Source organism: Schistocerca cancellata, chromosome 2 (genome assembly GCF_023864275.1).
Source record: "Schistocerca cancellata isolate TAMUIC-IGC-003103 chromosome 2, iqSchCanc2.1, whole genome shotgun sequence".
Classification (NCBI taxonomy): domain Eukaryota; kingdom Metazoa; phylum Arthropoda; class Insecta; order Orthoptera; family Acrididae; genus Schistocerca; species Schistocerca cancellata.
The window spans coordinates 1091869834-1091883194 of NC_064627.1; the positions used below are offsets into that span (position 1 = coordinate 1091869834).

The 13361-nt window shown below is 38.1% G+C and overlaps 1 protein-coding gene across 1 annotated transcript in view; it reads right to left on the bottom strand.

Annotated features, from left to right (window-relative positions):
- Positions 1 to 13361, bottom strand: part of LOC126163107 (ryanodine receptor) — a 737240-nt gene that overhangs the window by 342785 nt on the left and 381094 nt on the right. Inside the window, exons 27-28 of the mRNA XM_049920028.1 lie at positions 7205 to 7403; positions 5671 to 5895 (exon numbers count right to left, since the gene is read on the bottom strand). Of these exons, the coding sequence (XP_049775985.1) occupies positions 5671 to 5895; positions 7205 to 7403 (424 nt within the window). The remainder of the gene's footprint in view (positions 1 to 5670; positions 5896 to 7204; positions 7404 to 13361) is intronic.

Consider the following 13361-nt stretch of genomic DNA (forward strand, 5'->3'; position numbering starts at 1 on the left):
TTATTGCCTAAACAATTATCTGCCACTCTAATGTATTTCAATCATACATTTCTACAAAGAAACATGCAGTTTTCAAATTCTCAAATCATCTTCATGCCAGTTTATAAATACCCCTTCTCTTCAAAAGCCTGCTGTCTGCCACCACCGTTTTTACAAGCAACATCAATGTACATAAAAACTACACTGCTAGCAACTACCACGTTAATGTTTAGGTAATGAGAGTCACCTAATACATGACTAACATCTCCATGTGAATCTGCTGCCCATATTCATCCGATCAACATCTCAACAGTAACTTTTACTATTTTTTAATAACTCCTGGAGTCAGTCAGTGGACATTTGTCTGGTCGCGTCTTTCTATCAACACCATGAATGTCTGCATATTTATCTTCTGTATCAGTAAATCTGGTGTGTTAACTGACCATGTAAAATGAAACCAATGGTGTGATATTAATCTGTCAGAACTCAATTGTGGAAGTGCACTGTAAACAATCTGCTGACATTATATTGATTAATAGAATGTTGAAAGTGCTTGCCTGTGAACAACATTTCAAGTGAAGTCTGAAACTGATCTTTGTATTGCTATAAGTGACAATAAATGTGGAAACTTGGAAAGGAAGAAAAATCATCCAACCAGTTGTGTAAGAAAGGTTTACTTGAACCCTTGATGTAGGTTTTGGTAATCATAAAATCATCTTATTCAGAAGGAAACTGTAATTTTGTTACATATTGTGTTGAAAAGGAACATTAATAAAGCCATCTGGCTCTTGTCAAGAACCCTAGCAGTAAATGTGTTAATTGAACATCGTGTTGTGTATATCATGGCAGAATTTGCCACACAACCAATTTACACCAACTCATTGGATTTCCACTGATGAGACACTGAGTGCAAATGAGAAATTAGAGGTAGGTATGTTTCAGTGTAACAGTTAAAGTTATGAAATACGTGTCATGATTAAAGTGGTGAAGTGCACATTGTAAATTATCAACTTTTTCTTGTAATAAAGGGCATCATCTGCAAAAAATATTTAAAACACTGTCTTCTGGTATTTTGACATGGTTGTGTATTTTTTCCAGTACTGAATGATTTTAGTAATGTAAATATTCAGAGGAATACTTGGTAGTGAACATCCTTGACACAATGATTTGTTTGTTGTAATTTCATCAGCTTTGGTTTTATCTCCATTTTTGGGATGTATCCCAGTCTCTCTCTTCACTTACGGTTTCCCTGATGTCGTAGCATGTATCCTGTGATCCCGCACCCTTCTTCTTTTCAAAGTTTTCATATATTTCTATCCTCCCTGATTCTCTGGAGAACCCCCTCATTCCCTATCTTATCAGTCCAATGAATTTTCAGTATCCTTCTGTAATACCACATCTCAAAAGTTTCTATTCTCTTCTTTTGTAGTTAAAAAACCATAGTCCACAATTCACTTTCATACAAATGCTGTGCACCAGACACACATTCTCACCTATTTCTTCCTTTAATTAAGTTCTGTGTTTTATCCTTCCAAGTTTCTGCTAGTGAGGAATGAGTGCATTTTTCTAATTGTGTGGTCGGCATTGTCCAGTCCAGAATTACAAGTTTTATATTTATTGAAGTTCAGTGAATGTCCACTTGCAGAGAACCAATAATCAATTTTCAGCAAAATTTTAGTTACATTTTCTAGTACTGAAGTTTCTCCATTAGGCTTGATAATGGTTGTTGTATTATCAGCACAGATAACTATTTTCACTTCTTGGATGTAATTATGATAGTAGTGGAAATCTTATTTTGTGGTGAAATAAGCACAGTACGATTTGAGAGATACAGAGGTGACCGATTATCCTGGGACTTAACTCAGTTCACTGTTACTAGCGGCACATCATCATAATGCACCTGTGTGTAGCATACAAAATATTGCACCATAATCTAAGAGTGAAATTAAAAATTGAAATAGCTTTTGCAAACTTTGTCATTATATGCTTCAGTTAAATGTTAAAACAGTTAAATCACAGAATGATCAAATGAATGTGATTCAGTAAATACATTGTTTTAAGAACAAAATAAGTGGCAATAAATAATGAAACTAGAAAGCTAAAAATTATTCAGAATGGGCAAACATATATCACAATCAACTGTTACAAGTCTCAACTTGATCAGAACAACAATTTGTTCAAAATCAGCTTTTTATGAAAAATTGAAGATGCTAAATATTAGACTCAGAAAGATGAAAATTTGTATGCAGCCTCAGTTTGATATAAAAGCATTAACTATGTGACTCCATTAAGCTACCTCTAGGAGTTTTCAACTAAATTTGGAACAGAAATGTCCTTGTCCATAACAGATTAACTGTCATTTGTATTAATGATAGTTCTATTACATTCATTAAATAATACCACTGTTCCAAGTTTCAAGACTTTAATGTAAATAACAATCAATACAAGGATTCTAAATGAAATAATTCAGAGGTCATGTACTACTGCTGATTCTATTCTAAAACCTCTAGCCAGCAAAGTTTCAATGCAGTCAAGCTGAAACCTTTTCAGTAACTAAAGCCAACTTAACTTCATTCATCTAAAAATTATGAAGGTTGTAACTTGGTGCACAACAGAGTTATTAAATAATACGTGTCTGAGATAGAGGCCATTTAGATGCTGCTGACTGTGCCTAGAGCGGTTGACAGCAAAAAAAAAAATTTCATTTGGCCATCCGCTTCACCCGTATATAAGTATGGCCAGAGAGGGAGTAAGGAAAGACACTTCACAGCAAGCTATCAATCTGTTCACGTTAGTCAAATGCCAGCTTACACTCTGCCTTGGATGATATTACAGCCAGGCTGCTACCAAACCCATGTTTGGTTAAATTAGGAAGTGAACTGCACATCATCCTGGATCACTTAGATCTCATGGAAATAACTGTTTGTTTGCCACCCATAATGTTGACAAAACCAGGTGGCAAGTGATGAGATTATTTTCCACTTTTGTGGCAAGCAATTAAGTTTGAAGATTAGAAGTCAGGGTGACAGACTATTTTATTTGTGACTTGCTGCAGAGGTTGCCTATGAACTGTGTAAGGTAATGGGGGACAATATGACCATACAGCAATTCAGTACATTTATAGACTCATCTTATCCCTGATAAAGAGAAGGTAGAATTCAGCAGTTTCAGATGGTTTAAATTACTTGGTTACATAATTGCATATAATTACAGTGCATGGCTTTGCACTTCAGTGAATAATGTAGGGTGTGCTTGTAATATGAGTCCTTGGATTTTCTGGGAACCTAATCATTGAAATAGAAGTCATGCAAAAACGAGCTCTTCCAAGTAGTTCGTAATTTAAATTTAAAGCACAGCAGCAGAAATACTATGTTGGGCTGGTGTACTTCAATCAAAATGTTTCATAGTAGAATCAAGTTATAAAGATGTTTAGAACAATTGCAAAGTAAGTCAATATTTTATTATGATGGCACCGTTCACTTTCAATCTTTGTAGTGCCAGACAACTATTTGTATGTCTCATATTTCGTGCAAAGACATCATTAAATTACGGGAGAGGGGTGAAACTGTGCCAAAACATGTATTTATTCCTAATTATGTAAATCTGATAGCATGTGATAAATTAGTACTGATTTCAATTTTCTGTGCTTAAGAATAAAATTATGTATTAAATGCAGAGTGAAAATAGTGTAATGCAAAATGGACATGAAAGTACTTGTTTTGTGTTTTGATGAGCATTTGTCATTCCGTTGAATAGTGTTTTGTATTTTTTAATTGCAACGAATTATAAAATTATGTGGTGATAAATGTGTATAAAATTATATAATTTACTTAGGTTTAAGTACTTAAATCTTATAAAATTGTAAACGAATTGTGGCCATGTTTAGGAATTATTTTAATTAATGTAGTGTCACATGACCTGACTCATGACTGGGGATATGAGCGTGAAAGTGGGGCTTTTGGTCGTTGTCCATTGTGGTGGTAAGTTTGGAGCGGCAAAGTGCTGTGAGTGTAAGCATGGATGCCAGTGTATGCGAACAAACTGTGAAGGAACAACATGAAAGTGTGTAGATGTGAGACAATAAACAATGTGTATGAATTGCGCCAACTATCATTTATCCAGATCGGATTTCTTTACGAACTTTAATATGCATTGCCACAAAATTAGAAGTGTTTTTTCTTTCTTTGTTTAAGTTTCAATCTGAACTTGTATAGTGTACCTCATTTTGCGCAAGGTTGTGGTATAGACAATTGTGTATTCAGTTCACTGCTGTTCAAAAGCTAGCCAATATATGACTCAGTATTGGGGGAGCGTTTCTGAAGAAGAGAAATTTGTTAACACCGAGTATAGATTTAAGTGTCAGGAAGTCATTTCTGAAAGTATTTGTGTGGAGTGTAGCAATGTATGGAAGTGAAACATGGACGATAAATAGTTTGGACAAGAAGGGAATAGAAGCTTTTGAAATGTGATGCTACAGAAGAATGCTGAAGATTAGATGGGTAGATCACATAACTAATGAGGAAGTATTGAATAGGACTGGGAAGAAGAGAAGTTTGTGGCACAACTTGACCAGAAGAAGGGATCGGTTGGTAGAACATGTCCTGAGGCATCAAGGGATCACCAATTTAGTATTGGAGGGCAGTGTGGAGGGTAAAAATCGTAGAGGGAGACCAAGAGATGAATACACTAAGCAGATTCAGAAGGATGTAGGTTTCAGTAGGTACTGGGAGATGAAGAAGCTTGCACAGGATAGAGTAGCATGGAGAGCTGCTTCAAACCAGTCTCAGGACTGAAGACCACAACAACAACAACATTGGGGGCGCAAATGCAACGGTTCACTACCAACCCTCTTTACAGATGAGCCATGTGTAAAATAGGTAATGAATGAGCCTGAGTACAGTTACAACTGCTACTAGTGTTGTTTATGATAGAGACATTATTATTATTATTATTACTATTATTAACAGGAATATTAGTATGTTTGTACATGTGAACGTTTATTGAATATATTAATCAGCTATAACTCAAAACTTTTGTTTATAGTCATAGTTCCTGACCCCCATGAGTAAATAGCTAGTAGGAACAGTTTCTTTCAGTGAGCTCAAGAAGACTGTGGACCTGCAGACTGAAAATTATGGTCAGTATGTTCTCCATTGCTTTCTGGATGACCACAAAAATAGTTTCCAGGCTCTTGCAAAATAAGATGGTGGTGAATAATTCTGTATTATTATCCAGCTGCTGCCCCACAATCTGACCATTCAAATTTATGTTTTCCCTGGAATCCCTAAATTTCTAAAGGCAATCGTGTGATGGTTCTTTTGAAAAGGAGACTGCTGATATATTTCCTCATCTTTCTTCAATATGAACTTATGCTTTCTCTTTGAAGAGGAACCTTTAAAACCAGTTTTCCTTCTTCCAACTTACCTTAAGTCATTTCCATTTTCTGATCTGAAGAAGAATTATGTCATTTTGGAAGTCAGAAATATTGTTGTAATTTATTTTTACACATGTTTCTCAGCTGTAATGGGAGTTGTAACATGACAGATGTGGAGATCAGTAGAAATACATACATACAAAAATCTAATATTTTTGCAACTGCTGAACAGCTTTCAGCAATGTAGTAATAAATATAATCCTTATTGTGGACATTGGATGGAAAAAAACTTAATGACACCAATTTTAAGTCCTTACTCTATGAACGTTGACTGGCAGATGACAGGCAATGAAAGTTTCAAGAATTCCCAGTTGGCCTTTTCCATAGTCTCAAATGTATTGTGACTTATCTTCAGACACGGGGGTGTGTCTGAACCAGCAGGAATACGAGTAACATCTATTTTAGTATCCAGCATGTCATCTGTGTTTTCAAATATTGGTTGATCCTTGGTGTACCAGTAAGTTACAGCTCTCTTCATGTTTCTGTAAAGGTTAAATGTATAAAATTACATTTACACACTATGTATCAAATATACTAAGATAAACTACATTGATTTGAGTACAAAGGTCAATTGCACTAGACACATTCTGCAAATATTTGATCAATAGATACGATCATTCAAACTGTTTGGTATACTAAATGATTCTGGGGACAATTTCAGATTTTATTGTGTGTTGAAGGCAATATAAATTATGATAAAATGTAAATAAAACTTATATTACATAACTGAAAATGAAATTGCAATACACATACTGCAAGAAAAAGAAAGAAATACAGGGGAAGTGAATAAAATAAAAATACCAGGTTAGAACTGTGAGAGAAGCATGAAAAAAGAAGAAAAAGAAACTTCACTACCAGGCCCAGAGGACCACCCAGTGCTGACCAACTGTCATGTAATGCTTTGCCATATGCCATAATTTGGAGAATCACTTAAAGTAATAGTTCATATTGTGTAGCTATACAAGAAAAATGCTTACTTATTGAAATAAAAATTTTTTTCAGGATACAACTGACAAATGCAAAGGCAAAAAATCAAGCAACTAGAAAAAGATATTCCTTGTTTGGAACAAGAGGAGCAATGGATAAAGACTGTAGAAGGTGAAATAGAGGTGTTAAATCACTTGGGCTTCTGATAGGAGCATAAGTGCACCCCTCTCTCTCTCTCTCTCTCTCTCTCTCTCTCTCTCTCTCTCTGTGTGTGTGTGTGTGTGTGTGTGTGTGTCACCCAATTTTCATTCAGTATTAAACAAGCCCCCTCTAACTGCACTACACCACAAGAATTTTGATTTAGTAATTTGATTATCTCATGCAAAGTAAAGTGAGGCAATTCTAATGAAAAAAATTCAGATGAAATTTTGTCTTATCGTACACTGTTAATATAACTATAATACAGGGAAACATTCCATGTGGGAAAAATATATCTAAAAACAAAGATTCTGTAACTTACCAAACGAAAGCGTTGGTACATTGATAGAAACAATAACAAACACAAACACACACACAAATTTCAAGCTTTTGCAACCCACGGTTGCTTCATCAGGAAAGAGGGAAGGAGAGGGAAAGATGAAAGGATGTGGGTTTCAAGGGAGAGGGTAAGGAGTCATTCCAATCCCGGGAGCGGAAAGACTTACATTGGGGGGAAAAAGGGACAGGTATACACTCGCACACATACACACATATCCATCTGCACATAACAGACACAAGCAGACATATACCATCGCATACGCGAATTACACTAAACATGAAAGTAAATTATTCTTAAGAGTCTGTAAAAACACTTTTTAAACTTACACACAGAATGGTTCATAGCCTTCCTGTAGCCCACATGTAGTGAAGAACTTCAGAGTGTTGACATCCTGACCAAATGTCAATTTAGCTTTCTGTCCAACACTTAAAGTACATGCCGGAACAAATGAATCTCCTTGCACATCCGAAAAAGATGTTTCTCCTCCAAGTGCATCCATCAGAAGTTCACCGTTAAGAGAGAAACCTGATTTGTTAAAAGAGTAAAAGTAAGTATCACATTATCCATGTATTTGACAATTTGTGTAGACTACTGTTGTACAGCACTATTAATAGAATTAAATAATTAATTTTATGCATATACACATCAAAGCATGAGCAGATCATAACTAGTATTTGCATATAAATAATTTAAAAAATTAAGGAACTCTGCATCTACTTTGGTTTGAAAGTTATTTGCAAATCTGGCAACTTGAAAGTGGAAATTTTTATCACAAATTTTTAGTGAAAATAAAATTCACAGCATTATGCGAATTTATCATGGCTAATTCTAAAAATAATATGTTCGATTAGAACAAATTTTGGCTTTTAGAATTGCAATGACCAGCAGAACAGCAGAAATTGTTATTGCTGTATTGATTTACTGACATGAATACAGAACCCTCAATCCCAATACTAGAGACAGTTCATGTAGGTTATCACAAACACAGGACTATGGCTTGTGGTAAATTTATTAAAACTCATCAGCTTTACTCAGTTTCTGATTAAAGAGTGTACCATTTTACTTACACTCACAGAAAATAGATGGCAGTAAATTGTTCATTACATTATCTTCCAAACTGCCATTATTAGGTAATACTAAAAGCATCAGAGAAGATGTTTGTGACATCACAAAAGCATCTGACTAAGCATCTGTCAAAGTTAAACAGAACTTAACAATTGTTATTATCAAGGGTATGTGGCACCCCTCTACAGGAATAAGGATCTGATTCAGAACTTACTTCAAGATGTTTGTTGTGTAAGGTATAATTTTAAAGGAAAATTCAGGTGATATTTACACATTATTAATGCTGTAGAAGAAGGCACTGAAATTTTTTGCTGGCGAAAATTTATTATACAATTTATTATTTGAAAACCTAACACTACTACTACCACCACCACCACAACATATTTTTCAAATTTAGATTCTTACATAATAAATGGCACATAACATCAATGACCAAAAAGTTACAGTACTTAAAGCTTGGAAAATTTTCAGTGCTCCAACTACTATTAAAATGTTGGAAATTGAGCAGTTGACTGAAGACATAGATGTACAATGTAACAGTGGAAAAATGCTGAAAAAGTGAAGAGGAATCAATGAAAAACAATTTTTGATTTCCAGAAAGATATGTTTAAAAGTAGATAGTGTAACATTTAAACTGCGATGCATCAGTTATATTGCAAGAACAGAGCCTAATATTTAGAAAACAGCTCTAGTACTAGCGACAGAAGATGAGTTTCACTTAAAAGCCACTGAATCAGACAAAATATGAGCAAACATGACAGATAGAGGGAAAAAATTATACTCTGTGTTTTGTGGAAATACACACATTTTTCCCGGTGATTATCTGAGACATAATAATCAATTATTCCCCTATCAGATTTTGGCCATTTTCTTGAGGTTCTGAGGTGGCTAGGGGCAAGTCGCAGTCAAAATGGAATGACCAATGTGCCAAATATTTGGCATTATCAATAGTCATGGCTCTTATGGAAACATCAAATTGAGCACATAATGTATCTACTCTCATGATGTTGTGCAACAAAAACAGCTCATAGTTGCCTCCATAACTCCAGTATGCACAATGTTATGAGATAAGATACATTAGGTGCTCTATCTGATGTTCCTGTATAGAGCCATGTCTATTGACAATGTCAAATGTTTAGCACATTGCCTGTTGTGTTTTAACTGTGATATGTGGTCAGGAATTTCAAAACCATTTGAAAATGTTTGTAGGACAAAATCAATAGTGGAATTGACGTACCTTCACTCATGCTGAGCGCAATTTCAGAGACTGCGCATTGACACAGTTCACAGGCCCATTTAAGAGGCCATCTGGGTCGGCCCCCTGGTGCGCTCTGGTGAGGCACCAAAGAAACGGTATTATTTAAGCGATAACAAATGAGTGTTCAGCCTATTCTGTAACTTGTATTACTGTTGTACAAACAGTATGTTCAGTGCAACACACAAATGTACTTCATTGTATCTTACGTGCTGCTCTATAAAGTACTATGTTCCATAAATCATGTTTGTTCTTGCTATAGCAAACGATGAGTGAAGTTATATTGTTTTCGTGTGTTAGCATCAGTGCTAAATCACTCACCAAACATCTTGATGGAAGAAATATTCCAAAGCATCATTGCTTAGCAGAAAGCTTTTGTGAAACAACTCTGCTCTCAATCAAGTGGCATCTAAGTGTTTACAGTAGGTTATTCTCCCATCAGTGCAACCGTCACCCTTCCCTGCATATGATGAATCAGATGAAGAGTGGGACTCCTATGAGATATGGTTATATCACCATTTCCAGGTTTCTTGCGTGTGTGATACAGACCCGTAAGCAGCTTTCTTTTCTTGCTTTTTCCACCCATTTATCACTTTTTGTGCCAACTTGAAGCTTTCCACGAACCAGCCAGCTTATACTTTGATGAAATGTGCAAGCTTCTCTCAAACTGTTACTGTGAAAGAACACATGTCACCGCCATGCGTGTGGAACTTTACCGTTGTCATAAATTTCCAAACCAATCTTACAAAGCCTGGGCTGCAGAATTACACGGCTTGAACCATCACTGTAAATTTGCCACTAGTACTCATCACAAACCCTACACTGATCACATGGTGCATGATGTTATTATTTGTCTGGCTACAGGTAAAGAAGTCTATGAAACGCACCTCAACATGAGAATCTGATGCTTATGGATGTGTACTTTGAAGTGGCATGGGCTGCAGGCAATCAGATTGTTACATGAGGGGAGGTATAGAATGTTGCTGAGTCAGCCCCTCTTAGGCACACTGCAAGTGTTCAGGATGACAGAGAAGCCATTGCAGCAGTACAAGCTTCAACTTAACGTCGCATGGGGCAACGTTAGTTACGGACTCAGCAGCAACAGGCCACACCACAACAGTGCCTGTGTGATCCCTGTTCCATCTTGCCCGTACTGCTTTGTCCAACATGAGCATTCTGGGTGCCCTAACCATTGGGCTGTTTGCAACAAGTGTCGAAAGAAAGGCCACATTGCATCAGCGTGGAACTGTTTTTCAAATTTGGCAGACACACTAGTACTGATGGGCATAAACTGCATCTCTACAATGACTGTCTCCCCAAACTAATTGTTTGTTGACTTATGTGTGTGTTTAATAACCTGTTAAATTGCAAGTGGGCACAGGAACTGCAGTGACTTTAGTAAACACACAAATGTATGTGGACTTGGGCTCGCCTACTATCACACAGGTTTCATGTAAGGTGGTTTACTGCAATGAACAACAGATTCGGATCCTAGGTCAGTTCTCTGCTCCTGTTTCTTTAAAATCTGTTGTTCACCCTCTCACCTTCCTTGTTGTGGGTCATTCCATACTGCAGATCTGTTCGGGTTATATGTGTTTAACTCTTTCAGTTTCCCCATTGCCAATGATGTAGTGGCAGCTCAAGTTCCGTATCAGCAACTGGAGTCTCTCTGCTCTGCATTTTCATCTCTATTTTTCTCTGGGCTCAGTTGTGCTACAGGTTTTCCAGCCCACATTATCACGAAAGGGTCCACCCACCCTCATATTTCTTGGGTGCGGCAGGTGCCTGTCACACTGTGCAGTCCTGTCAAGGCCAAATTAGACCATATGATGTTGCTCAACGTCATTCGGCCTATTTCTTCCACTGAATGAGCTACACTACTAGTTACCGTTAAGAAGCCGATGCCTCTGTGGCAACTTCAGTGTCAAAATTAATGCTCAGTCTGTGATAAACACATACCCTTTGCCTCACTGTGACAAGTTGCTAGAAAATTGTTATGTGACCACTGATTTCCAAGACCAATTTGTCTGAAGCATACCTCCACCTCCCCTTGGATAAGGCCACTAGGTATACCCTTGTTGTCGTTACACCTTTTGTCCAATACCAATATCAACGCTTGCTTTTTGGCCTCACTAGCAAAACCACAATTTTTCAGCATTTTTTAGATTGGCTGACAGCCTCTGGGCCTGGCTGCATCAATTACCTCAGTGATATCATTGTTTTGGGTTCTTCCACTGAAGACCACCTTAGAAATCTCCATCACTGTTATCCGTTTTGCAGTCTGTGCATCTCCAGTGCAATCTTGCCAAATGTCTTTTTTTTTCAGCTGTTAACTGAGTACTCAGATTTGAGGTTTCTCACAAAGGGGTTACGCTGTTGCGTTACCATGTTGACACAATTATGGCTTTGCCATGCCAACCTCTGTTAAGGAACTGCAGGAGTTTCTAGCTAAAGTTGGATACTACCATAAGTTTTTACCAGACACATCCACTGTTGCCTAGCCCCTGCATGCACTTTTGCACAAAAATGAGCGTTTTTTCTGGTGCCCAGCATGTGACTGAGTGTTCAGTTTGCTTAAATCTAAGCTTCAGTTTGCTCCCTGTCTGGCTAGTTTTCAGCTGAGTCAGAATCTTGTGTTGGCTACAAATGCCTCTCCGTACAGGCACACAAATACACAGATGGGTCTGAATGACCCACTGCTTACATTTCCAAGACTAACTCCTGCTCAGCAACGGTATTCTCAGAGGGAAAAGAAGACTTTAGTGGTTGTGTTCACCCTCAAGAAATTTCACGTCTTCTTATATGGGTCTAAGTTCCATTTAATCACAGATCACAAGCTGTCAGTTGCTCTTTTTAACCATTTAGCTTCCGTGCTGGACAAAGCAATGCATTGTTTGCAGCGGTGGTCTCTCTTCCTCTCACATTATCATTAACAGTTCCATTACCAGCTGATGACACACCATGCCAATGCCAATGCCTTATCTCACCTTCCAATAGGGTCAGCCTCGGTGTTCAATCAGAATGAGTTGCTTTGTTTCTATTTAGATACTGAGAACAAGAGCATGGTCAATGGTTTTGCCATAACTTGTGCCACGATAGTACTGGCTGTCAGTGCAGATCTGGTACTTTGTCAGGTCCTCCCTTTTGTGAAGCATGGTTGGCCAGAAAAACCCCCAGACAGTGCCTTGGATCTCTTGTGTTATTACTTCTCTGTCCAGCACTGCCTTTCTGTGTTTGACAGGATTCTTTTGTCAGCTATGGAGGACACTGCTCTCCAGATTGTGATTCCTGCTTTCTTATGCCGTAATGTACTGCGTCTTCTGCATTTCAGTAATTGGGGGACCTCTTGCACCAAAGCTTTGGTCCACTGGCATGTGTATTGGCTGAGCATAGATGAGAACATTACACAGCTTATCCCACTTGTGCTTACTGTGTTCAGCAACAAGCAACCCTGCAGGCATCATTTTCCCCCCTGCCCGATGCCACACTGCCTGTGGGGCTGTCTACATGTCAATTTTGCTGGGCCCTTCCTAAATCAGTACTGGCTCATTGTAGAGGACGCTTAATCCAAGATTCCCTACATGGCAGGTTGGCCATCCATGTATGCAGTGGCCACTATTTCGGCCCTGTCTAAGATTTCTGCAGTTGAGGGACTTCCGCACACCATGGTTACTGATAATGGCTCCCAGTTTATTTTTCAAGAGTTCGCATCTTTTTGTTAGGCCAGTGGCGTTTGCCATCTCACAGCTCCCCCATTCCATTCTCAATCTAATGGTGAGACCCAACGGGTGGTTCGGACATTTAAAACTTGGATGCAGAAGTATGTATCTGGCAGGTACCCTTGAAGCTGCTTTAGAATATTTTTTGAGTTCGTACCATTTCATTCCAGTAGGGCCAAGAACCCAGAGGAGCTGCTACGCGGATGTTAATCACGGAGCCTGCTTCATCTGCTGTATCTAACACTGTGTCTGCTGACATCGTTGGGTCGGAAGTGGTTCTGGATGGGTGTGCCTGTCTGGGCTCGTCATTTTGGCTGCCGGCTGTACTTGGTTCCTGCTGTCATTGAGCATCACAGGGGCCATCACCTGTGCATCAGCCACACTCCTGACAGGCGGACGTCCCATCACTTCGACCAGCTGAGGCCATGCATGGTGGGGTCTGTT